Source organism: Thamnophis elegans, chromosome Z, assembly GCF_009769535.1.
Source record: "Thamnophis elegans isolate rThaEle1 chromosome Z, rThaEle1.pri, whole genome shotgun sequence".
In the NCBI taxonomy this organism is placed as follows: Eukaryota; Metazoa; Chordata; class Lepidosauria; order Squamata; family Colubridae; genus Thamnophis; species Thamnophis elegans.
Window position 1 is genome coordinate 113,420,498 of NC_045558.1, and position 27,934 is coordinate 113,448,431.

The 27,934-nt window shown below is 39.1% G+C and overlaps 1 protein-coding gene and 1 pseudogene across 1 annotated transcript; both read left to right on the forward strand.

The window, feature by feature from the left end:
- Positions 1-4,001: 4,001 nt before the first annotated feature.
- LOC116521521 (vomeronasal type-2 receptor 26-like) lies at positions 4,002-9,959 on the forward strand. Its single transcript, XM_032236183.1, has 5 exons — positions 4,002-4,280; positions 4,837-5,598; positions 6,820-7,047; positions 7,884-8,010; positions 9,064-9,959. Exons 1-5 carry the CDS (start codon positions 4,002-4,004, stop codon positions 9,957-9,959), a joined length of 2,292 nt encoding a protein of 763 aa, XP_032092074.1.
- A 4,617-nt stretch (positions 9,960-14,576) lies between these two features.
- LOC116521522 lies at positions 14,577-27,689 on the forward strand (annotated as a pseudogene).
- The last annotated feature ends 245 nt before the right edge of the window (positions 27,690-27,934 follow it).

A 27,934-nucleotide genomic window follows, 5' to 3' on the forward strand; every position in this document is an offset into this window, starting at 1 on the left:
GACTAGAGACTAAAACGTATAAAGAATGGTTGCTGGAACTGAGTTTATTTACTCTGATGAAAAGAAGGGCTAGGGGAGACATGATAGCAGTGTTCCAATATATAAAGGGCTGCCCCAAATAAGAGGGAGTCAAGCTATTCTCCAAAGCACTCGAGGAAGGACAAGAAGCAATGGATGGAAAATAATCAAGGAGTTGAGTTGAGTTGAGTTGAGTTGCGTTTATTTATAGGCCGCCCTTTTCCCTGAGGGGACTCAGGGCGGCTAACAACTTATGGGAGGGGAAGACGTACAATAACATAAAAACACAGTATATAGTTAAAATCAAACAACATTCATTCAACATTCGGGCGGGGGCAAACTATGGTCTTTACCCCCAGGCCTGGCGGGATAGCCAGATATTGAGGGCTGTGCGGAAGGTCTGAAGGGTGGTGAGGGTACGAATCTCCACGGGGAGATCGTTCCAGAGGGTCGGAGCTGCTACAGAAAAGGCTCTCCTCCGGGTAGTTGCCAGCCGGCACTGGCTGGCAGATGGCACTCGGAGGAGGCCTAATCTGTGGGATCTTATGGGTCGAGAGGAGGTAATTGGCAGGAGGCGGTCTCCCAAGTATGCAGATCCACTACCATGAAGGGCTTTATAGGTAGTAAGAAGCACCTTGAAGCGCACACGGAGATCAACAGGTAGCCAGTGCAGCTCGCGGAGGATAGGTGTTATGTGGGCGAACCGAGGTGCACCCACGATCACTCGCGCGGCCGCATTCTGGACTAGCTGAAGCCGCCGGATGCTCTTCAAGGGCAGCCCCATGTAGAGCACGTTGCAGTATTCCAGCCTAGAGGTCATGAGGGCGCGAGTGACCATTCTGAGAGCCTCCCGATTCAGGTAGGGTCGCAACTGGCGCACCAGGCGAACCTGGGCAAATGCCCCCCTGGTCACAGCCGACAGGTGGTGATCAAAGGTCAGCTGTGGATCCAGGAGGACTCCCAAGTTGCGAACCCTGTCTGAAGGGTGTAAATTTTGGCCCCCCAGCCTGAGCGTTGGAACACTAACCAAATTTTTGGGAGGGAAACACAACAGCCACTCGGTCTTTTCTGGGTTGAGTACAAGCTTGTTAGCCCGCATCCAGTCCCTAACGGCTTCAAGACCCCGGCTCATCACGTCCACCGCTTCATTGAGTTGGCACGGGGCGGACAGATACAGCTGCGTATTGTCCGCATATTGGTGGTATCTTATCCCGTGCCTCCGAATGATCTCGCCCAGCGGTTTCATGTAGATGTTAAATAGTACGGGGGACAGGACCGACCCCTGCGGCACCCCATATGATAGGGGCCTCGTGGTCGATCTCTGACCCCCGACCAACACCGACTGCGACCTGTCCGAGAGGTAGGAGGAGAACCACTGCAAAACAGTGCCTCCCACCCCCACCTCCCGCAGTCGTCGCAGAAGGATACCATGGTCGATGGTATCGAAAGCCGCCGAGATGTCGAGGAGAACCAAGATGGAGGCATGGCCTCCATCCCTGGCTCTCCAGAGATCATCGGTCAATGCGACCAAAGCGGTTTCTGTGCTGTAACCAGGTCTGAAGCCGGACTGGAAGGGGTCCAGGTAATCGGCTTCCTCCAAGGACCGCTGGAGCTGGTAGGCCACCACCTTCTCAACAACCTTCCCAATAAAGGGGAGGTTGGAGACTGGACGGTAGTTGTTAAGTATGGCTGGATCCAAAGATGGTTTCTTCAGGAGGGGTCTCACCACCGCCGTTTTAAGTGCGGCGGGGAAGTGCCCCTCCCGAAGCGAGGCGGTAATAACCGCTTGGATCCAGCCCCGTGTCACCTCCCTGCTGTTAGCAACCAGCCAGGAGGGACACGGGTCCAGTACACAGGTGGAGGCGCTCACAGCCCTCATGGCCTTGTCCACGTCCCCGGGAGTAACATCCTGAAACTCAACCCAGCGATGGTCAACCAAATCGTCCTCTCGTGCCTCGGCTGGTTCTGCAAAGGTGGAGTCCAAATCCGAGCGAAACCAAGCAACTTTGTCCACCAAGAACTGGGCATAATCTTCAGCCCTACCCTGCAAGGGGTCCCCCGTATCCCTCTTATTTAAGAGGGAGCGGGTTATCCTAAACAGGGCGGCTGGACGAGACTCGGCGGACGCAACCAAGGTGGCAATATAAGATCTCTTTGCTGCCCTAAGTGCCCTGATGTAATCCTTGGTGCAGGTTGTTAAAAGTGCTCGGTTCGGTTCGGATTTATCGGACCTCCACAGGTGCTCTAGGCGTCTCCTCCGGCGCTTCCTCTCCCGGAGCTCCTCGGTGAACCAAGGAGGCCTCCGGGATCCACCGCCTCGGAGGGGCCGTAGTGGCGCAATCCGGTCGAGGGTCTCCGATGCTGCCGAATACCAGGCAGCAGCCAGAGTCTCTACCGGACTGTGGGCGAGAGTATCAGGAATAACCCCAAGCTCCGTCTGGAACCTCAAAGGGTCCATAAGTCGCCTGGGGCGGAACCACTTGGTCGGTTCCTCCTCCCTACAGTGGGGGTTTGGTCTCCGGAAGTCAAGCCTCAGTAGGCAGTGGTCTGACCACGACAGGGGTATGATCTCATTACCCCTCAGACCAAGATCACAAGTCCACTGCTCCGAGAGGAATACGAGGTCGAGCGTGTGACCCGCAGAGTGAGTTGGGCCCCGAATTATCTGGGTCAAGCCCATGGCTGTCATGGAAGCCATGAACTCCTGCGCCCCATCCGAGTGCTCACCGAGCGTAGTCAAATTGAAATCACCCAGGACCATAAGCCTGGGGAACTCAATTGCCAGCTCGGCTACCAACTCGAGGAGCGAGGGGAGGGCTGCTGCAACGCTGTTGGGAGGCAGGTACGTTATCAGCAAGCCCACTTGACCCTTGAGGTCCAGCTTCACCAGCAGGGACTCACACCCGACAAGCTCTGGAGCAGGGATCCTACGAGGAACCAAAGACTCCCGAATAACAATAGCCACACCCCCACCCCTTCCCTGAGCTCTCGGCTGATGAAGCACCTGAAATCCTTCTGGGTACATCTCTACGAGGGGGACTCCTCCCTCCGGGCCCAGCCAGGTTTCAGTAATACATGCCAGGTCTGCCCCCTCGTCTAAAATTAAGTCCCGGACGAGGGGAGCCTTGTGAACAACAGACCTGGCATTTAGCGACAACAGCCGGAGACCAGGGTCCTGATTACTTGCACCATCTGGCCTCGGAGTGGGACTCATAGGGCCGGAAGGAGGGATCGCTGTGACATAGCGAACCCTCCTTCCCCGGTAATGGCCAGCCCTAAAGCCCCCGCCATATCTGCCCCTCCCCGTTATGACCATAATGCTCTGGCCCACTCCCGTGTCCGTGGTTCTCCCAACCACACCTATAGCTCCCGCATTCCCGGACAGGCCCTCCGAATCAAACACACTCATTCGTTCACTCAGACAGTCCCCACGTGATAATTAAAAACACACAGATACAACAATATAGGATAATAAAAGTGGGAGCATTCACTCACTCACATGCAATCTCATACACTCATCATGCCAATTTAAGATTAAATTAAAATTTTAAAAATTAAAAATTGCGCAGCGTGCAAAGAGCGTATGAGGCTTATATAAAGGTCTTAATTGTCTTAATCTTCTCTTCTGCAAGTCTGGTGAGAGTTCTGGTAAGAGTTCCGTAAGTTCAATGGGGGGGAGCAGTCCAGAAAGGGGTGTTCCGTCCCTCTCCCTTCCTCCACGTCCCAAAAGCTGTGCCCACAGTCGGAAGAAGTTCCTTTGAGAGGGCTGAGATGACATTTCTGGGCCTCCGTAGATGATAGTAGACACACTAGGTGGCCAGATTGTAGGTCCAGACATCCAGCTACTATAAATAAGGGGGGGCAGGTGGAGAGAAGGAGAGAAGCAACCTAGAACTAAGGAGAAATTTCCTGACAGAAGTATTCTATTCTATTCTATTTTATTCTATTCTATTCAAAAATTTTATTGCAGTTCTGTGCCAAAGATGTATCAGCATATCCTTGCTTTGGTGTTTGCTATCAAGGAGATCAAGAGGAACACTGAGGTCTTACCAAACATCACGTTAGGTTTCCACATTGTGAACAACTACTTCCCTGCAAGGATAACATATAAAGCAATGTTGAGCTTACTTTCTACACAGCAGAAGTTTGTCCCAAACTTTACCTGTGATTTAAAGAAAACATTTATTACTGCTATTGGAGGACGTTGGACGGAGACCACATTCAACATGGCCACAATCCTTGCCAACTACAAGATTCCACAGGTAGATCCTTGAGATGGCTCCCTAGAAATCCCAGGTGTATTTTATTTCCTTCCATTCTTAAAACACCTTTAGGCCACTTTGCACAGTTTAGTTTCATAGGGGAAAATCTCAGAAAACATTGTATTGTACTTTCATTTAATATAAATAGGAATAAAGTATAAGGATAATTAAATATTTAGAAACTCTTTGTAGTATCCTCCAAATATTGAAGATTAGCAATCTCGTGGTGGCATTGAGTTTCAAAGTGGTATGACCACTAGAGAATGTCCTCTATCTTTTATACTTGCTAGTTGGTTTCTTTCAGCAATTGAACTATCAGGTGTTTGCAGATCACGAATGCCTGGCTTTTGTGCTATGTTTTCACACTCAGCTAAAATATTCTCAGGAACAGATAAACAACCCTTTTAATTGATAGAATACTGCATATATATGAACTGCTTATATAATTTTCCCCAACAGTTCAATGCTGACTGTCTATCCTACTTATCATGAATATGAATCTGATTTCATATTCTTATATAGTGGTTCTGATTATTTGCTCTATATTGACTTTCAGCTTGCCTATGGGACATTTTCTTCAGGACATGGAGAGAAGAATATATTTCCATGCTTGTACCAGATGGTACCAAGTGAAATGCATCAATACACTGGGATTATTCAATTACTTCAGCATTTTGGATGGATTTGGATTGGGATCATGGCTGTGGATGATGACTATGGGGACATGTTTTTGCAGAAAATTGAACCACTGCTTTCCCAAATCAACATTTGTTATGCATTCTTACTTAGAACACCTAGGAAGGCATTTCTGGAAGAATATATAAGGTTGATTACAATGGAATATATGTATTATCAACTTTTTATGAACAATAAAGTAAAAGTGTGTTTAATCTATGGAGTAATTCCAGCTATGGAAAATCTGAGAATTATCATCCTTGTAGCATCTGTTTTTTCATGGCCACCTTTGGGTAAAGTGTGGATTGTTACATCCCATTGGAATTTTGAATCACAGTCCATGCAGAAATTTTGGGACATACAGAGTCTTTATGGTGCCCTATCATTCACAGTTCGCTCAAAAGAGCCCCCTGGATTCCAAGAATTTCTTCACACTGTAAGGCCATCTTGGGCAAAAGAAGACAATTTCATTCAGAATTTTTGGGAGCAGGCATTTGACTGCCTATTACACATATCCAGTATAAATGAAAATAGCAACACATTTTGCACTGGAGATGAGAAGTTAGAGAGTTTGCCAAACATATTATTTGAAACGACAATGAGTGGACACAGTTACAACATTTACAATGCAGTCTATGTTATGGTACATTCTTTGCATGCATTACTCAAGTCCAGATCCAGATGTAGAAATGCACTAGGTACCGAGCAAGTATTATTTCAGAATTTAAAACCATGGCAGGTATTTTATTTATTTCTAATATGCAAACACTGTTTGTTCTATAGGGCCGTCATACTTCCCTAATCTCAGTAATGCTACCGGGAATGATGTTATACAGCACTATTTACCAATGAATTTTGTTGAATAAGAACTCGTCTTCTTGCAAAAAAATAAAAACTTTTACATTAGTAGGTTTATTTCAGGGGTATTTCTTTCCTATTTGTGAAACAATATAACTATACATTTAAAAGATTATCTTTGGTTTAAGAGATAGTGTTCTTCTAGTCTGCATAATTTAGTGGGTCCACAGCCTTTTTCCAGAAATGGCTGTTGCTGTTTTTTCTAAGACTTGCAGTTTTATATGTGAATTATCTTTTGGATTCTGAGAGCTATAGAGTAGATGGCAGACTATGAAGTGATGTTGTAGAGATGGAAAAAGTGATATAAAGTTTAATTTGGGTGTTATTTTGGAGGTCCAGAGAGTAGAAAAGGTATTCTAAGGTTTGGATTGGTTATCATTTTTGGATGATCCATCTGGCCACTTTGTCATGGAATTTGAGAAACGCTGTTTGAGTATCCATTATTGAGTACATTCAGATTTTGTGTAGCCAACAACCTGCAGGTTTTCTAATTAGTCTTTTCAGTTAGTTTCCCTTATGTTCCTGAAAGTTTTGTAGGCTGATATTTCTCATACCACACAATTTGTGTAGCACAAATCTCTGCCTTAAAGATATGTAATTTAATATTTAAAAAAATGGGCTAACATGTTAATGAGATGAAAGAGAATGGCTGTGATTAAAAAATATGAAAGATATATGATGACAAGCAATTTGGTGTAGTCATTAAGGCGCTGATTAGAAATTGGGAAATGTAACTTCTGCTTCTGTTTAGGCCAGCTCGTAACCTTAGGCCAGTCACCCTCTCTCAAACCCAGAAAAAATGTAATGGCAAGCCAATTTTGGATATCTTGCCAAAGGAACTGCTGAATTTTGTCCAGACAACATTGCTTTGAAGATAAACTCAATCCCCATTTGTGTTTTTGAAAGCTGTATTTCAAGATGTTCAGCTTGAAATAATTTGATATAGTTGTCATGATTTCAAAGTCTTGCTGTTAATTTATTTCATTTTTTTTTAAAAAAAATACAGTTTCATTCATTCTTGCAAAGCATCGTATTCAACAACAGTATGGGAGACACAATTACATTTGATGAAAACAGAAAACTGATTACAGGTTTTGATGTTGCAAACTGGATTACATTCCCCAATAATTCCTTTTCCCGAGTCAAAGTTGGAACATTAGAACCTCGAGCTCCACCAGGCAGAGAATTAACTCTTAATGATAATCAGATTGTATGGCACAGAAGCTTTAACCAGGTGAGAAGAAGCTGTCAGCTAATAACAAAAATAAAGCACTATTTGGAGCCATTGGAAAATACATGGCAGTAATTGAAGAAAATGACATTTAAGTCTTTTGGAACCTTTCAAGATGATGAGGTATAATATTTTCCATGTAGGTTATAGTAAATACTTCCAATTATGCTTGGGATGCAAAAATTGCAAGTGTAACTACAGATAGCCCTAGGCTTAATGACTGTTCATTTAACAATCTTTCTAATTTAAAAGGGACTAAAAAAGAAAGCTATTTACAACCCATCCTTGAAGAAGAGACTGCTGCCTTCCTTGTTACATAATCACATTTTGGGTATATGACTCAGATTAATGAACACTTGCAAATGTCCCATGCAGTGGTGGGTTGCCAATTTTGATACTACCAGTTTTGCGTAAGTGCGACACTTCTGCACATGTGCAGAAGCATCTGGGCAGGTAGGTGGAGCCTCCCACCATCACTACTACCAGTTTGACCAATCCGTGCAGAACCAGCCGCAACCCACCTCTGATTCCATGGTCATATAACCATAATTTGCAGAGTTTTTAGTTAGTTTCCAACAAAAAATGCCAATTTTCCTAACAAACATGCAACTCACTTAACAATCATGTGTTTCACATAACTGAAATTCTGCACCACATTGTGGTTGTAAGTCGGGAACTGCCTGTAATGCCACATTCTGGTTTTGAACATTCTAACTATAAAAGAACTTGGATTGCATTTTCTTCTGCTTCCTCAACCAGGTTATGTGTTCCTTGTTTAAGAAAGCTTTTTTAAAGCAGGTGTTTTATTCTCTGATCCTCTCATATCTCTTACTGTTCAGGTGCTTCCCCTTTCTCTGTGTAATGACCACTGCTATCCAGGTTCTAGCAGAAAGAAGAAGGAAGGTCAGAAATTTTGTTGCTATGATTGTGTGCCATGTTCAGAAGGACAGATCTCTGATGAAATAGGTAGGACAAAATAATGTGAGACTTTTGGCTAACTGAGCAGAAAAAATCCAGACCAGCGCCCTTATTTATTTGGATCAAAACAAATAAAAGAATCTCTCACAATAATATTCTCTCCTCTCTCACTCTGTCTTCCTCTACTTTGCTCTCTCATATATGTCCTTCTCATGTATATATATGTAATTAAAATTTTAAGCAAAAGCTTTTTAGAAAGATATATCGTAGTATAATCAGAAGCACATACATTAATTTCAAATAATTCATTTATAGTCCAAGGCAACACCAGATTTTAAATAAATGAGCAATGTGGGCCATTTATTTATCCTTTTCCTGCTGAGGGACTTATATCTAAGCAAAAAGAAAAGCATGGGAAATTGATTTTCATGGTTCAGCTACCCACTTATTGAAGATGTAGTTCAAAGAATATGTAAATATTACTTCTCATGGTCAAATTAATACAAAGGATAAATTAATATATGCAATGTGACAAAAAATAATTCAGTGAAGCATTGCTTTCTTACTTTTGCAAGAATATGATAATTTAGTCTATTCCAGTAAAAATAGAGATATCTAATAATATAGTTTATGATCTATTAAATTGTTTAATTTAATTATTCTGACTAATATTCATAGCTTAGACAAAATAGGGTCCTCCAATTTCTTATTCCATCCATTCTTTAAAATACCATTTCAAATTGATTTATTAGTATCAACTATTTATTATATTTATTTTTACAAATTTGTCTCTGAAGTTGCAAATATTGCAAGTCAAAACTGGAATGGAAATTAAGAGTCCATTTTGCAAATGAAGAGAAGGGACAGGAAACAAATTGGTTTGCTTCTGATTTTCAAATAACATCCTCTGTGCATAATGAAGGAGCTCAGGCTTAAATTCATGTTATGAGACTGATGCATGATTTTGTATTAAAAAAAGAGAGAACTGCTATCTCTCTTTATAAAATAGGTAACTTGTATCAACATCAGTTGTACTCTATATATTCTATACTGATAGAAAGTTTGCTATATTGAAAGATAACTCTTTTTTTCTTTTCCCAGATATGGATGCCTGCATGAAATGTCCAGAAAATCAGTATTCCAACAATATTAAAAGTCAATGTATTCCCAAAGTGTTTACCTATCTCTCTTATAATGAAACTTTGGGAATCCTCTTTGTTACATTAGCTATTGTTTTAACTTTGATTACAGTTCTTGTGCTTGGAATCTTTTGGATGCATAAAGAGACTCCAATTGTCAAAGCCAACAACTGGAGCCTCACTTGTATCCTCCTCATCTCCCTTCTACTTTGCTTCCTCTGCTCCTTCCTCTTCATGGGAAGACCTAAAAAGATGACCTGCCTTCTCCGGCAAATGACTTTTGGCATTATCTTCTCAGTGGTACTTTCATCTGTACTGGCAAAAACCATGACTGTGATTCTGGCATTTATGGCAACCAAACCAGGCTCTGGATTGAGGAAATGGGTAGGGAAAGGACTGGCCAATTCTATTGTCCTTTTGGGTTCTTTCATCCAGGTGGGAATTTGCACAGTTTGGCTGTGTACATCTCCTCCTTTCCCAAAAACAGACCTACATTCACTGAAGAGAGAAATCATAATGGAATGCAATGAAGGCTCAGTTATCATGTTTTACTGTGTCCTGGGTTACATGGGCTTCCTGGCTATTGTCAGCTTTAACATTGCTTTCCAAGCCAGGAAGCTTCCCAGCAGTTTCAATGAGGCCAAGTTCATCACCTTCAGCATGTTGGTCTTTTGCAGCGTTTGGTTGACGTTTATTCCAACCTACCTGAGCACGAAAGGGAAATACATGGTAGCTGTGGAGATCTTCTCTATCTTATCCTCCAGTGCTGGTTTACTGGGGTGCATTTTTACCCCCAAGTGTTATATCATTTTATTGAGGCCTGAGATGAACAAGAAGGAACATTTAATAAGGAAATAACTGTAATTTTTTATTTTAAATTTAATGAAGCATCTTTAGATTAATCATAATTGCTTTTGTGGGTTTTAAATATATTACTTTACTTTGAAGGAATTTGGACAGATTCCTGACCCTGGTTTAACTTCATTCGTAAAGAAACCTGATAGGAAGGAGAGGATTCTATAAAAGAAGATCTATTTCAAGACCAAATAATGGATGTGTCCTAACCAGTTTAATGTGAATGATATAAATTTTGTATCTGAGGTAAACAGATCAGATGTGTCCATATGTTGCCCAAATTTGAAAGAATTACCATATACAAATATGGAATTTTATTCGGTTGTGTATTAAATGAAAAGTTTATTTTGGAACATTTTCACATTTCATATATTTTTCATAGTGGTTCATCGATGTGATAGTTTATAGCCACATACCTTCTTTGACTATATATTAATTGGAGTGACATTGCCCTGCCATGTAATATACAAGTTTTGAAATAAATTCCAATCCAAGCACATGTATTATTTTAAAATAAATCATATATTCATTCAAAGTAGTCTTGATGTCTTCTGCATATGGTAAGTGCAATGCTATATGCTTCTTACCGGAAATATTTTTGATGCCTACCTGGGAAGAACGAATAACCAACTTGTGGGATTATGCTTTGAGGTTTAAAAATAACTATGTGTTAGGTAAATATACAAAGGAAGATAAGGAATATGTTTATATGATCAAAGTAGCTATGAATGATAAGTAGAAACTGTATTTATTGTTATGTTAAAATATGCATGGAAATGACAAAGCCAGAAAGGTTGGTCTATATCCAATGTTTTAATGTTTATTCAATATTTTTTTTTAAAAAAACTATGTGTTTAAATACTAATTTAAGACCAACAACTTTGCTGTTCAAAATAAATAAGTATTAAATACCTTTTTCAGATTTAATTCAACTGGAATTAAATTAAATATGAGACAGACATTTCAAAGAGTGCAATATATAAAAATAAACTTCAATTTTTAAATATCTTTAACCTCAAAGCTGACAGGAGAAACTCTGTTTTCAGTTTTATATTTTAAAAATCTTATGAATTAGGACAAACATTTCTGGGATATTTGAAACTCCTTTATAGAAGATTCATGTTATAATTCAAAGTAAACTTCAGTCCATAGGTCTATATATTTTCTGATTGGTCAATCATACTATAGCCAACATTCTAACCCATTGAATCAAGGAGTCCTTAACATAGTTATTTTCCAAATTCAGTTTCAATAACATTTTGTAAACCTGAACCCTGTCATATTCATCGCTAGCACACAATACAATTTCAAATTTATTTTTTCCCCAAATTCAAAACAGTTTTCTTATCTAACTTAAAGCTATCTCTTAATTGTATATATTTTAGATTTTTTAGATTTTATTTATTATTTATAGGCCGCCCTTTTCCCTGAGGGGACTCAGGGCGGCTTACAATTCATGGGAGGGGGTGTGCAAGACAAAACATAAGACAGTACGTGAATAAAAAAAAAACAATAAAACACAACTTTCATTCAACATTCGGGTGGGGCGGATTAGAATCTTTATCCCCAGGCCTGACGGGATAGCCAGATCTTAAGGGCTGTGCGGAAGGTCTGGACGGTGGTGAGGGTGTGAATCTCCATGGGGAGATCGTTCCAAAGGGTTGGAGCTACTACTGAAAAGGCTCTCCTCCGCGTTGTCACCAGTCGGCACTGACTGGCGGATGGAACTCGGAGGAGGCCTAATCTGTGCGATCTAATAGGTCGAAGGGAGGTAATTGGCAGGAGGCGGTCTCTCAAGTACTCAGATCCACTACCATGAAGGGCTTTATGGGTGGTAAGTAGCACCTTGAAGCGCACCCGGAGATCAACAGGTAGCCAGCGCAGCTCGCGGAGGATAGGTGTTATGTGGGCGAACCACGGTGCGCCCACGATCACTCACGCGGCCGCATTCTGGACTAGCTGAAGTCGCCGGATGCTCTTCAAGGGCAGCCCCATGTAGAGCACATTGCAGTATTCCAGCCTAGAGGTCACAAGGGCTCGAGTGACTGTTGTGAGGGCCTCCCAATTCAGGTAGGGTCGCAACTGGCGCACCAGGCGAACCTGGGCAAATGCCCCCCTGGTCACAGCCGACAGGTGATGGTCAAAGGTCAGCTGTGGGTCCAGGAGGACTCCCAAGTTGTGAACCCTATCTGAGAGGTATAAAATTTGACCCCCCAGCCTGAGCGATGGAACACTGGCCAAATTATTGGGAGGGAAACACAACAGCCACTCGGTCTTGTCCGGGTTGAGTACCAGTTTGTTAGCTCTCATCCAGTTCTTAACGGCCTCAAGACCCCGGTTCATCACGTCCACCGCTTCATTGAGTTGGCACGGGGCGGACAGATACAAGTGTCGTCCGCGTATTGGTGGTATTTTATCCCGTGCCTCCGAATGATCTCGCCCAGCGGTTTCATGTAGATGTTAAATAGTAGGGGGGATAAGACCGAACCCTGCGGCACCCCATATGTTAGGGGCCTAGGGGACAATCTCTGCCCCCCAACCGACACCAACTGCGACCTGTCCGAGAGGTAGGAGGAGAACCACTGCAAAACAGTGCCTCCCACCCCCACCTCCCGCAGTCGTCGCAGAAGGATACCATGGTCGATGGTATCGAAAGCCGCCGAGAGGTCAAGGAGAACCAGGATGGACGCATGGCCTCCATCCCTGGCTCTCCAGAGATCATCGGTCAATGCGACCAAAGCGGTTTCTGTGCTGTAACCAGGTCTGAAGCCGGACTGGAAGGGGTCAAGGTAACTAGCTTTCTCCAAGGACCGTTGGAGCTGGAAGGCCAGTATATATGTGAACCATCACCAAAATGCTCTTCTGTCCCAGTTCTTCCTTCTTGTTTAAACAAGGTTCACCTTGAATAAAGCATATTTTTTTCACTTACAGGTTTAATACTCTAGTTGATGTTTAATAAGAGAAGAGGGATCACTGATTTATGAAATGTTTAAAGAGTTTTACTTTGTCTTCAATTGTATATAAAGTGTCAGGTTTTATGTACTATAAAAGGAGAAAACAAAGAAGACAATTAAAAGAAGCCCCCATGAGTTTGTCAAAATCCAATAAAAATAAAAAAGCCTTATTGCCTTTTTTGACATAGTGACTAAATTAGGGAATAACACAGTTTACTTAGACTTCAGTGAGACATTTAACAAAGTAGATCACAGTTTACTTCTTGATAAGATAAAACAATGTGGGACAGATATCAAGAAGTCAATTTATAAATGAGATCACAGCCTATTTTTGAGTAAGATAGAACAATGTGAAATAAATACTACCATCACCAGATGGATTTCCAACTAGCTCACCTACCACACTTAGCAGGTAATCAGGCTCATAGAGTGGGTCTCAACCTTCCTAATGTCATGACCCTTTAATACAGTCCCACATGTTGTGGTGACCCCCAACCATAAAATTATTTTATGTTTTCCATATTTTTTTGAAAATATGTGTTTTCCGATGGTCTTAGCCGACCCCTGTGAAAGAGTCATTTGACCCACGAAGGGGTCCCAACCCAGAGGTTGAAAACCACTGTCTTAGAGGGAAGCGTTCAGTAGGTTACCTCAAGATTCTTTCTTAGGCCCAGTATTCTTCAACATGATTTAGATGAGGGGATAGAAGGGGAATTAATCAAGTCTGCAGCCATTTGCAAGCTAGGGAGGAATAGCTAATACTTATTTACTTAGCATATGGAATATCATATATCTAGTAATATAAATTAACATTTCAACTAGACTACTAAAATAGAATAAAATATAAATGTCTGGATCACTATATGCCCTTAGCTTATAGTTGGTCATGATGTGATCTACATTTTGACATGGGATCCCAGAGTCACATTGAGGGGAGGATACTATGCTCCACTTATACAGAGAATCCTTGCAGATTGTATGTGAGGTGGAAATCCTATTCAGGATGTGGAGATGGAAGCCACAACTAAAGAATCTGAGAGATTTGGATTACCAATATGTAAATTGGCATATCAATAGGCCTAATACACCATTAAAAAAAAGAAATATTATTGTCTGAAAAAAATAAATAAAACCACATTTGCAACAAAATTTGATTTTATCTGATGAATAGGTTGATATGTGGTTGTGGAATACTGACTTAAGTGATTGAAACTAGTATTGCTGGATACTGTGCTACATGATGAAAAGGGTAATTCCCCCCCATTTAATGAATCATGTTTGTTCATTTTCCTATCAAAGTTAGCTGATGTTGATATATTGGAATGGTATAATGATCCCTCAGATAAATAGATCAAATATTTCTTTGATTTCATAAGCAACTTGAGGTAATTAATGTATGCATGAAAATGAATCCAGTGTAGTAGATTTACCTAGTATACTTTTCAGTTTTAATCACTGTATCAATTTATTGTATATGAAGTTTGCCTTGTGTATTTGTCAGGAAATTTGATTAAAAAAGACTCATTGCACTATCATGGTGTAAAAAGAAATCAAATTATAGTAATTAAATACACACTTTGAGCCCTTTTCTTAGGAGCGATTACAAAATATTGAGAATTGGAGAGGACCTGATTATTTTCCCAATGGTCCAAATTATATGTTCGTTATGAAACTGAATTTTCAGTAAGTCAACCTATTATGAGGGCATTTACCTAACTTCAAAATATATTTTGTTGAATAGGGTTAGGGTTAGGATTAATCATTTGAAGGATCACCTTTCTAATCTTTATTTCATATTCCGAGCTGTTTCTATTTCATTCATAATAGTTTCTGCAATTTTTTCTCTTCTTCTTTTCCCTTTTCCTCTCTTATTTCTTTTTAATAATGTGGCAACTGTCTTAGAGACCATATATGTAAGGAAAAGATGCCATGTAGTTTAATGTGGTAGAGATAGGATATTTTTCTGTGCAGGGACATCTATATTTTTCAGGATGGAAATTAACACTGGGATGATGCTTCTTGTGTTCCTGTTCTGTATCATATGCAAAACATATGCTATCAATTGTAGCACTCCAGATGACCCTCTTCCTATAGCCCATCAATTTGCTCAGCAAGGAAATGTTATCTTTGGGGCACTTGTTCCTCAAGCCTTCTTCTTTCATAACAGTCCTTTCTTCACAGAAGATCCCCCTCGGATTTTGATCAATGAAGTGATGTAAGGAATTCTATTTTTTTCCTCTTCGCACTAGTAATGGCAAAATATTTTGGAAAAAAGAGTTAAGCAGCAGTATTATAGTGATAAATCTTTGGACATTTTCATACCCACAATATTCTTGGGAATTTTGTGTTAATTATTTTTATCTCTTTTTGAAATGTCAGAAATTGGCTGCTAAGGAGAAAACATCATGTAACTTCACACATTGCACCAAAGTTATATATGATTTTATTGATGTTCAGTTTATGATTAATACATAATTTGTAATAGTTTATGATAATTTGTCAGAAGTCAAGCTTGTAATAGCCATGCTGCCCTTGAAGAGCATCCGGCGACTTCAGCTAGTCCAGAATGCGGCCGCACGAGCGATTGTGGGTGCACCTCGGTTCACCCACATAACACCTATCCTCCGCGAGCTGCGCTGGCTACCTGTTGATCTCCGGTGCACTTCAAGGTGCTACTTACCACCCATAAAGCCCTTCATGGTAGTGGATCTGGGTACTTGAGAGACCGCCTCCTGCCAATTACCTCCTCGCGACCAATTCGATCACACAGATTAGGCCTCCTCCGAATCCCATCTGCCAGTCAGTGTCGACTGGCGACTACGCGGAGGAGAGCCTTCTCGGTAGTAGCTCCGACCCTGTGGAACGATCTCCCCATGGAGATCCGTACCCTCACCACCCTCCAGACCTTCCGCATAGCCCTTAAGATCTGGCTATCGCGTCAGGCCTGGGGTTAGATTGTAATCCGTCCCCACCCGAATGAATGAATGTTGTGTTTTATTTTTAATCATGTATTGTTATATGTTTTACTGTTTGTGTCCCCCCCCCATGGATTGTAAGCCGCCCTGAGTCCCCCCAGGGAAAAGGGCGGCCTATAAATAAACTTTCCTATTCCTATTCCTATTCCTTCTACTTATCTTTACTATATCATCTGTTGAAAAATGTAGAGAGAAGTATCATTTGAATCTTTTTTATTCTGATTTCATATAATATTCAGGTATTACTCTAATAGGACTAAGATAGAAAACAGTCATACTCTCTGTATTTGCTGATTAGATCACTTTAGATAATGTTATGTGGAGAGATCATAGAAGGGAATGTAAAGAAATGGAAACTTTATTAAATACAAGATGCAGAATTTTGTTTAGTTTATAGTCAGAGGAAAATTGCATCACTTTCTCATTCCCCAAAAAGAAATGAACATTGCAAAGTAGCTTCTGAAATACAAAACTGCCCCCTTCAAATAACATTTGTTCAAAGATCATTAAAGAATTGAAAATGGTAGAAATAAAAACAAACACACATGCATGTAGACAGACTGAAAACTCATAGCAAAAAAAAAAAAAAAAAGAATATGGAGAAAACATTTCAGTACTTTGAGGCCATATATGTAAGAATAGTCAAAAATGATGCCATGGAATTTAATTTTATAGACATATGTTTATGTATAGGAAAATCTACTTTTCCTTGAATGGCAATTGTCAACAATTTTGATGATGGTGATAACAGAATAACAGAGTTGAAAAGGACCTTGGAGGTCTTCAAGCCCAACCGTCACTTTTAGCAATTGGTTTTCAAATCTCTTTTAAAAAAATTACAGCATTGAAGCACCACAACTTCTGGAAGCAAGTTGTTCCACTGATTAATTGTTCTGTCAAGAAATTACTCCTTAGTTCTAGGTTGGTTCTCTCCATGATTATCCATTGCTTCTTGTCCTGCCTTCAGGTGCTTTGGAGAATAGGTTAACCTGCTTTTCTTTGTGGCAGCCCCTTGAATGGATAAAATGACGATGTTATCCATTCAATCATGTTCACCCTTGGTGATTCTATGGGCCAGTCGCACACAACTGTAAATCTGAACTACGTCTTTGAGTTGTTCTGTGCTTGTCTGATATTACCAAAAATAGAACATCAGTGATGTTCTAAGTGTTCATGTACTGTATTATAAGCAAAACACATGCCAGGAATTGTACCATATCTGATGGGAAAGGAGATTTGTTAATAAGGCTACATATTAGATAAGAACTGTAATAATTAGATAGGGATTCAAAGCACATTTCCTGTCTCTGAGCTGTAAACTCTTTCTTTCCAAAGACTAATTATGCCAGGAGATTAAATGAAAAAATAACTTTCCTTTTCTTTGGAGAAATTATTTTGTCACCTCAAGGAGGTACAAGAATTTCTTTCTCCTAGTCCATCCAGATACCGATCTGAAGTCACATTGAGTTTTTCCTTGAACACTTGCAGTGATACAAGGCATAGCAAGTCTTAGTGTATATAGTTATTTAAGAGTCTAAGAGTTTAAGCATCTCTTTCATCTATTACTGCTGAGTCCTACCTATTCAGCAAATGTAGCTTCAAGTGTGTGTCTCAGTTAATTGTAGGGCTGGTTTATGGATGACTTTGAAATTCATGGCATTCAGTTTTGTAGCTTTGATACACAAGTACACAAGTACTTGTACACAAGTACAAGATAAAGATGGGAGATACTTTAGTTAAAGTGATAGTTTTTTTGTTGCAGTTCTGTGCCAAAGACATATCAACACATCCTTGCTTTGGTGTTTGCTATCAAGGAGATTAATAGGAACCCTGAGCTCTTACACAACATCACATTGGGTTTCCACATTGTGAATAACTGTTTCCCTGCAAGGATTACCTATAAAGCAACCCTGAGCTTACTTTCTACACAGCAGATGTTTGTTCCCAACTTTACCTGTGATTCAAAGAAAACATTTACTGCTGCTATTGGAGGACGTTTGACAGAGACCACATTCAACATGGCCACAGTCCTCGCCAACTACAAGATTCCACAGGTAGATCTTTGAGATTACTCTCTAGAAATCCCAATTTCTTTAATTTCTTCGATTCTTAAAGCACCTTTCCAGACTTTAAGTGGAAAATCTAGGAGAACACTGTAAAAATACACTATGGGGATGAGTAATTTAGAAATTGATGATTCTTTGTAGACCCCCCAAAATAGAGAAGATTAGCAAACTCTTTTTGGCATTGAATTTCAAAGTGGTTGGGCCACTACAGAATATGCTTCTCCGACATGCTGCTTGATTCCCTTCAAGTAATCAAAGAAGACTTTTGCAGAGAATAAATACCTTGCTTTCAATTTTGTGCTGTTTTAAATATTTTCACATTCAGTTAAAATGGGCTCAGAAACATAGACACCCTTGTAGCTGATCCAATATTGCAAATATATTAACTTACCTACATAATTTCCAGCTATAGTTCAGTGTCAACGTTTTGCCTTAGTTGTGATGAATATGAATTCTATTTCATATTCTTATGTAATGGTTCTGACTATTTTCTGTACATTGACTTTCAGCTTGCCTATGGAACATTTTCTTCAGTAGATGGTGAGAAAAATCTATTTCCATCCTTGTACCAAATGGTTCCAAATGAAATGCATCAGTACACCGGGGTTATTCAATTACTTCAGCATTTTGGATGGAATTGGATTGGCATCTTGGCTGTGGATGATGACTATGGGGACATGTTTTTGCAGAAAATTGAACTGTTGCTTTCCCAAAACAGCATTTGTTATGCTTTCATACTTAGAACACCACCAAAAGTATATATAGATGAATATATACACTTGATGTCAATGGAGGTAAGATATGATCAACTCTTTATGGATGATAAAGTCAAAGTGTGTTTAATCTATGCTCTAAGTCCAGCCATGCAAAATCTGAGAGTGATCATCCTTGTAGCATCTTGGACTTCACTGCAACCTTTGGGTAAAGTGTGGATTATTACTTCCCATTGGAATTTTGAATCATTGTCTGTTCAGAGACTTTGGGACATACAGAGTCTCTATGGTGCCCTATCATTTGCAGTTTGCTCAAAAGAGCCCCCTGGATTCCAAGAATTTGTTCACACGGTAAGACCATATTGGGTAAAAGAAGACAATTTCATTCAGAATTTTTGGGAGCAGGCATTTGACTGCCCATTACACATTTCCAGTATAAATGAAGATAACAAGGTATTGTGCACTGGGAATGAGAAGTTAGAGAGTCTGCCGAGTATATTATTTGAAACAAGCATGAGTGGGCACAGCTACAACATTTACAATGCAGTCCATGTTATGGCGCATTCTTTCCATGTCTTACTCAAGTCCAGATCCAGATGTAGAAATTCTATAGGAACAGAACAAGTAATATTTAAGGATTTACAACCATGGCAGGTATTTTATTTTATTCCTAATATATAAAAATTGTTTATTTAATCGTACCATCATATGTTGGGCTTTACACATAAACCTCCTGCAATAATGTTACACAGCAGAGTTACACCAATGAATTCTGTTCAATAAAAACACTTCTCCATTTGAAAATAAAAGCTTTTATATTAATAGTTGTTTTGTAGGGATATTTATTTCCTAATTTGGAATAAATATAGCTACTAATTTAAAAGATTATATTTGTTTTAGGACAAATTCTTCTTCTATTCTACAGAATTTACTAGACCCACAGCCTTTATACAGGGATGGCGATTGTTCTTTTCCCTAAGAGCCGTAGCATTACATATTAATTTGTTTTGGAATCTAAGAGCCATAGAAAATATGCCAATCTATGTAGTGAGATGCTTTAAGTGGGAAAGAACAATATGTTAAGATTATTTTTTTTTATTATGTTTAGAGTTTCAGAATGCAGTAAAGATAAAACTGTGTCTTCTAAAGTTCCAGTGGGCCTATTAAATGTAGATCAGTGGTCTCCAACCTTTATGGCTTTGTTTACTGAGTGGGAGTGGTGCCTAGAAAAAAAAATAGTTCTGTGTGAGCGGCAGATGTGCAGCTGCACTTGAACAAGTGGTAGGCACTATCATGTGTACACATGAAGGTCTATTTGTCCAAGCAATGGGCTTCACCAATAAGAGTGCATGTCCATTGATTCTGTAAATGGAACTGCACCTGCACTTACCAGCCAGGAATGGGCAATGGCGCAGAGGTTGGAAACCACTGATGTAGGTAATCCATCTGTGTCAATGAGGACTGGTCACTTTGTCATGGAATTTGAGGAACACTATTTGAGAATCTATTCTTGAGTGTGTTCATATTATATGCAGCCAAAAAACGGTGGGTTTCCTAATTAGACAAATTAACTTTACTCATGTTCCTGGAAATTCTATTTATCATAACAATTGTTACAATTTTTTTTTATCTTAAAACTGTTTTATTTCATTTTCATTTTCATTTTCATTTTATACAATCACTTATATACTGTGCATTTAAAAAAAGGAAAATCAATGAACACAACTCATCTTCCACCATAGAAAACCAACATAGCACTTCAATCCCCCATACACCCTTTCTTCTCCCCCTCCAACTTTCATTTCTCCCCTCCAACATTCCCCTCTTCTACTTCCCTTCCCCCTCAAACATTCCTTTCTCCCCTTTCCTCCATCTCACCCTCCTTACATTCCCCTCTCACTCCCTCTTTACTTCTCCCTCTTCTTTCCCTCTACTCCTCACTTTGGTGTATCTCTACAATTCATTAATCTATTCAGTTTATATTTTACTCTAAAATTAAGAAAAATGAAAAAAGAAAAAAAAAAGGAAAAATAAAAGAAAAAAAGAAAAAAAAGAAAAGAGAGCAACAGTATACAAGTGCATTCTTATTGTTCTGAAAATTGAGACTGTATTTCCACCCTCCACCCTCCCCCCCATAAACCCCCCTCCCTAACCCCCTTTCGACTTCCCAGGTCCCATACCCGGCATAACTCTTTATCAAGCACAGTCTGGAGTATATTAAAATCAAATAAGTTTAGAATTAAAAGATAAAAGATAAAGAAAAAACAAAAAAAAAGGAAATACTAAACACACACACACACACACACACACACACACAAAGGAAACGGGAAAAATCAACAAACTCTCTACATTAAACTCAGCTTCCCATCATTTTTAAATCTTAAACAATGTACCTCATTCCTAATTTCAGTTATTTTATTACTTGCAGGGTTTCAAACTATATTGAAACCAAGTAAGTTAATTAAATGGAATTCCAGCTAAGGGCCTTATCTCTTTATCTAAATATCCAAACCTTTAATTTATCTCTTTTACCTCCTTCTCTATTAAACCATTTAAACATTCAAATACTTCTCTCGGTTTCCTTTTCCAACTCCTCCCATCCTGCCTTTACCCATGTCCATATATATATTTTATTTTCATCCGTACTCCTCTTGTATTTGCTTCACCTTCCTGCAGACTCTATGGGTATATCTTTCCAAACATTATATTCAAATAACAATTTATACAAAGATCAGCTTACTTTCTGGCTCAAAATAGACTCTAATTAAACCTTCACTACCCTCCCATCTACCCCACACTTCCCAGCTCCATTCAACCCGAACCACAATCCAAGAAGATCACGATCTCCGCTCTCCTCACCCTAAAGAATAAATCATGAACAATTAAAGTAAAAATTCAAAGTTATCCATCGAGTCCTGTTTAAATCCCATACAATATATATTCCAAAATCATCGCCACTTCTTTCAGTCTCTTTCAGTCTCAATGTCTCTTCGTCAGTATGCAGCTATGCCGTTTTACCCAAGACAGGAATCACAAAGTGTTATTCAAATTAAAAATTAAGCAAATGTTTTAGAGGCATAACTAAGTCCTTATTCTCTACTCTTCTGCCCTTCCGGAGGGGGAAAGCAATGCCTCTCGCCTTGTAGCCATGTGTTCCGCTGTTTCTCTTCTCCTTCTCCTTGTCTTTCTCCATGTCCGGGTGATTCAGGAAGTCCCGCCTTCAGAATATTGTAATAGAAATCTCGGGCTTCCCAAACAGAGTTGAGGCAATGTTTTTGGTTATCAAATGTAACAGTAATACCAAACGGCACTTCCCATCTGTACTGTATCTGGGAGTTTCTGAGTTCCTTAGTTAAGAAAGCATAGTCTCTTCTGGCTCTTAATATTTGAGATGGTATTTCTTTGAAAACAATCAAATCCTGTCCATCAATTCACAGCCTATTATTGTAGAACTCCTGTATTATTGCGTTTCTGGATTCTCTTGTGGCGAAATATATAATTATGTCCCTCGGAAGTTGTCGCTGTTTTGCTACGTACGAATTATGGTGATAGATTTTTTGGATCTGCCAATCAAAGTTAAGTCCCGGACTTCCCACCGAGCTACTAAAAGCCTCAAAAAAGGTCTGTTTCAAATTCTCCTGCTCATTTTCACGCAATCCCCTAACTCTTATTGCAGACTCAGTCTTCTTATAATTTATCATGACAAGTTGTTTTTGCGCAATTTGGATTTCCTGTTGTAATATTTCAATTTTAGATGTCAGGTTGGAATTAGCTTCTTCCAAAAGTTCCAGTTTATCTTCCATTCCAGCAATATAATCTGTCATAACATTCATAACCTCGATCATATCCTCCTTTGTTTGAGCAATCTTGGCATCAAGTTTGTCATAAAAGTCTGAAATTCTTTCGTTAGCAAATCTCCAGTAGAGGGTGTAGAAGGCAAGGACAGCGGCTTTGTAACAAATGCCTGAGATGAGCGTCTGGGTTTCGATTTCGGTGCCATGATAAAAAGGGAAGCAAACAGAGTCTCTACTCACGTTAATTTGAGATAAGGTAGTTTCAACAAACCCCTGGCAATTAATAAAAAGAAATCTTCGAGGGAACAGGGCTAATTAGTTTATAATCCCTTAAATCTGTCCAGGAAGTTGAAGATATATCGTTATAGCAAATGCGGAAGTTATAAAATCGCCATTTTTTAAAAAAAAAGGTTAAACAAAAGGAGTCTTTTATAAAATTGAAGCTCGTATATCTATTTAAGATCTTAGATAACTCTTTTTCCAGGCAAGGAAAAAGTAGGGAGGGAACCCAGCCAGTTAGAGTCCTCTTTGAAGTTTGTAGCCTTTTTTCCTTTTTGGCTGCGAACGAAAGAGAGTGAATCAACGAAAGCTGAGTCATTTACTCCGGCCAGATCTTCTCAGCTGTTTTTTTCCCCAGCTCTAGGCGAGTTACTTCCCCCCTCAGAACAAGCCTTTGTAATTAACCCATTTAAGATTAATCTGGGCAGTGACCATACCTGTGAATTTTTCTTTTTTCTCTATTTAAAACAATTGTTACAATTTATATAGCATAAATCTCTGCTTTGAAAATAACAGCAATTATGTTTAGTATTTTGAAAAAATGGGATGAACATAACAGTGGTTAAAAGGGATTAACAATCAACAATTAATAGCAATACTGTGGCATTTAGATTTTGATACCACTGCACAGTGCTTTAAAGCTCTCTAAGCAGTTTACAGAGTCAGTGTATAGCCCCCAACAATCAGGGTCCTCATTCTACCCACCTTGGAAGTCAGCAGAAGTAGCCTGCAGTACTGCATTCTAACCACTCCCCCCCCCCCCCATGGTTGTTAATGAGCTTAATGAGCTGAAAGTAAAATATGGAAGTTGTAAGAGGACAACCATTTTGGTTAACATACCAAACTAGAAATTGTGAGATGTGACTTCTACTCATGTTTAGGCACAAAGCCAACTGGTGAGCTTAGACCAGTCACTCTCTTTTCATCCTAGAAAGAATGCAATGGCAAAGCAGTTGTGGACATCTTACCAAAGAACTTGAAGTCACATGCAATCCTCATTTGAATTTTTCAAAGCAGGCTAGTTCAGCTTGAAATAATGTTATGCAGTTGTTAAGATTAGAAAGTCTTGCTGTTAATTTCTTTCATTTAAAAAAATATTAGTTCCATTCCATCTTGAAAAGCATCGCATTCAACAACAGTATGGGAGACACGATTACATTTGATGAAAACAGGCAACTGATTACGGGTTTTGATGTTGTAAACTGGATTACTTTCCCCAATAATTCATTTTCTCGAGTGAAGGTTGGAGCATTGGAACCTTGGGCTCCACCAGGCAGAAAATTAACTCTTGATGACAATCAAATTGTATGGCACAGAAGCTTTAACCAGGTGAGAAGTAACTGCAGATTGTCAACTAACATTAGAAGTAAAGCACTCTTTGGAACAACTGTCAAATACATGGCAATAATGGAAAAAATGACATTTCAGTCTTTTGGAACCTTTAAAGATGATGAGGTATAACATGCTCTACATATATTCTATATGTAAATATTCTATAAATTTCTATATTTCTGTTATGCCCATGTCAGGTTTATCACAAATGCTTCCAATGGTGCTTGAGACACAAACATTGCCAATGGAGCTACAGATAGCACTAGACACATGTCTGTTTATTTAATAACCTTTCAAATTGGCAAGAGATTGAAGAAAAGTGATTTATGACCCTTCCTCAAAGCAGAGACTGCAGCCTCCCTTGTCATCACATGATCACATTTCTGACACATGGCAACTGGCTCAGATTCCGTTGCAGTGTCCCATAGTCACATAACTCCGATTTGCAGAATTTGTAGCTAGTTACCAGCAACAAAAAAGCCCATTTGGCAGAATTTTTTTAATGAATATGCAACTGAATTAAGAATGATGTAATTCACTTTGCAATCATTGTAAGAATGGTTGCAAAAACTGAATTTTTCACACAGTATCCTGAATTTGAACTGCAGTATCTTATGACTGAAATTCTGCATCCCTGATGTTTGTATATCAGAGACTATGTGTAGTGCCACAATCTGATTTTAAATATTCAGGCTGTAAAAGGCCCTGGATTGCATTTGCTTATCTTGAGAAAAAAAAACTAACTAATTCAAATACTTGTCAGATCTGATGAAAATATAATTTTCTGCCATTCTAGGTCTTCTGCTAGAACATCCAAAGAAATCAATACCAATTCCCTTTCATTAACTCAAGTTTCCTCATGTTCATTTTCTTTTGCTTCTTCATCCTGGTTGTGGATTTACTGTTTTGGAAAGCTTTACTAATGCAAGCACTTTATCCTCTGATTCTATCATACCTGTTATTGTTCAGGTGCTTCCTCTTTCTGTGTACAATAATCACTGCTATCCAGGCTCCAGCAAAAAGAAGAAGGAAGGAGAGAAATTTTGTTGCTATGATTGTGTTCCCTGTCCAGAAGGACAGATCTCTGATGAAATAGGTAGGACAAAAAGAGGAGTTTGGCGTATTGATCAGTAAAAATCCAACCCAGAGCTCTGATTTATTTAAGGGAACTACATGAACCACTGCAAAAACAAAAGAAAAAACTTCATAATATTATTTCTTCTCTCTGTCTCCCCCTGTCTTGCTCTATTATGTATCTCCTCATGCATGTATATATGAAATTAAAATTTTAAAGAAAAGTTTTTTATGATGACACATGGCAGTGGAATCAGCAGGGCATAAACGGATTTTAAAGGAATTCATTCATAGACCAAGGCAACACCAGGTTATTAATTATCTGAATAATCTGTGACATATATTTATCCTTCCACTGTTGGAAGGACCAGTTTCTGAGCATAAAGAAAAGTAGCTGAGGTTAATTTCCATTGTTTAGCTCTCACTTTCCATTTAATGGATAATGACCCAATCTCTCCAAAACAAAGAATAGCTTTCTTCAGAGCCAGATTTAACATTCTTCCTTCAGCACTCCTCCAGGGCAGGTATAAGAGAACATCTATAGCCGAATGCATTTGTATATGTGGTAAAGGAGAAGTGGAAGCTAATTCACATCTACTATTACACTGCGAGCTATACAGAGCTTGTAGGTCTGCATATATTCTTCTCTAATTAGAGAGATTGCCAGGGAGGATAGACAATTTTTATCTAGGCTTTCTCCTCCAGGACACTAACCCGGTTACCACGTATGCAGTGGCAAAGTTCTGTGCTGCTGCAATGTCCATAAGAAAAAAATTGGCTACAGTATATACCATCTTTTACCAATTATCTAGACATACCTTTAACAATCTTTGGACCATAATGTTATTATCCACTTTTAATGTCAATACTTTTAATTATATTTTAATGTTAGTATTTTTTAATATAGTGTAAAAACAAATGTATATTGCTGGTCTTTGACCGTAATAAAGATATTACTTACTAATGGGTAGGTAGTGTGCAATATGGAAACTGAAAATATTAAATTCATGGTCAAATTAGTATAAAGGACAAGTTAATTTGTACAATGTAACAAAATATAATTCAATGAAACATTTCTCTCTATATCTGTAATAATATGAGAATTTAGTGTTTTCTAGCAAATATGCAGTTCTAATGAATCTAATACAATAAATCTAATAAAAGTAGTATGATCCATCAAACATTTAATGTTATTGTCCAGGTAGATTGCCATAGTTTAGACAAAATAGGATTCTCCAATTTCTTGATCCAATAATATCTTAAAATGACATTGATGACAATTAATTTATTAATATAAAATATTTATATTTATATTTATTTTACAAACTGGTCTCTGAAACTGTAAATATTGCCAATCCAAACTGGAAGGCTACTTAAGAGTGCTATTAGTAACAATCTCAATTTACAATTGAAGAGAGGGGATAGAAAACACTTTTATTTGCTTTTGATTTTCAAACAACAATCTCTGTGCATAATGAAGGCACTCAGGCTCAAATTTACTTTATGAGACATATGATTTTTCCTTAAAATAATTGATATCCTCTCTTCACAAAATAAGTAACATGTACTAGCATCAACTTTACACTCTATATTCTATACTGATAGAAAGTTGGGTTTGTTGGAAAGATATTTTCTTCTTTTTTCCAGATATGGATGCCTGCATGAAATGTCCAGAAAATAAATATCCCAACATCATCCAAAATCAATGTATTCCCAAAGTGTTGACCTATCTCTCTTATGATGAACCTTTAGGAATCTTCTTTGTTGCTTTGGCCATTGTTTTCTCTTTGATTACAGTCCTCATGTTTGGTATATTTTGGATGCATCAAGAGACTCCAATTGTTAAAGCCAACAACTGGAGCCTCACTTGCATCCTCTTCCTTTCCCTTCTACTCTGCTTCCTCTGCTCCTTCCTCTTCATGGGAAGACCTGAAAATATGACTTGTCTTCTCCAATAAACAACTTTTGCCATTATCTTCTCAGTGGCCCTTTCATCTGTATTGGCAAAAACCATGACTGTGATTCTGGCATTTATGGCAACCAAACCAGGCTCTGGACTGAGGAAATGGATAGGAAAAGGACTGTCCAATTCTATTGTCCTTTCAGGTTCTTTCATCCAGGTTGGGATTTGCACTGTTTGGCTGAGTACCTCTCCTCCTTTCCCAGATACAGATCTGCACTCACTGAAGGAAGAAATCATAATGGAATGCAATGAAGGCTCAGTGATCATGTTTTACTGTGTCCTGGGTTACATGGGCTTCCTGGCTATTGTCAGCTTTAATGTTGCTTTCCAAGCCAGGAAGCTTCCCAGCAGTTTTAATGAGGCCAAGTTCATCGCTTTTAGCATGTTGGTCTTTTGCAGCGTTTGGCTGACATTTGTTCCAACCTACCTAAGCACCAAAGGGAAATACACGGTAGCTGTGGAGATCTTCTCTATCTTATCCTCCAGTGCTGGTCTACTGGGGTGCATATTTTCCCCAAAATGCTACATCATTTTACTGAGACCTGAAATGAATAAGAAGGAAAATTTGGTAACGAAGGAATAGTGACTGGGTTTTTTGTATTAAATCTAATATTTTTAGATTATTGTGAACTTTTTGGGGGAGGTTATGTACATTAATTTATCTTGCTAGAATTTATAAAATTTACCTTGACTTTAATTTAACTTAATTTATACATAGAACTCTATATGGAAAAAGGAAGCCCTGTTTCAACATCAAAGAATGGATGTGTTCTATAAAGTTTAATGTGAATGATGTTTACCTGAATGTAAATTTTAATTAATATAACC

Excerpts from the sequence above, each read along its gene's own strand:
- LOC116521521 (XM_032236183.1), top strand. The coding sequence starts at position 4,002 with ATGTATCAGCATATCCTTGCTTTGGTGTTTGCTATCAAGGAGATCAAG. Across the intron at positions 4,281-4,836 it reads CCAACTACAAGATTCCACAG|CTTGCCTATGGGACATTTTC; the intron begins GTAGATCCTTGA and ends ATTGACTTTCAG. Across the intron at positions 7,048-7,883 it reads GGCACAGAAGCTTTAACCAG|GTGCTTCCCCTTTCTCTGTG; the intron begins GTGAGAAGAAGC and ends CTTACTGTTCAG.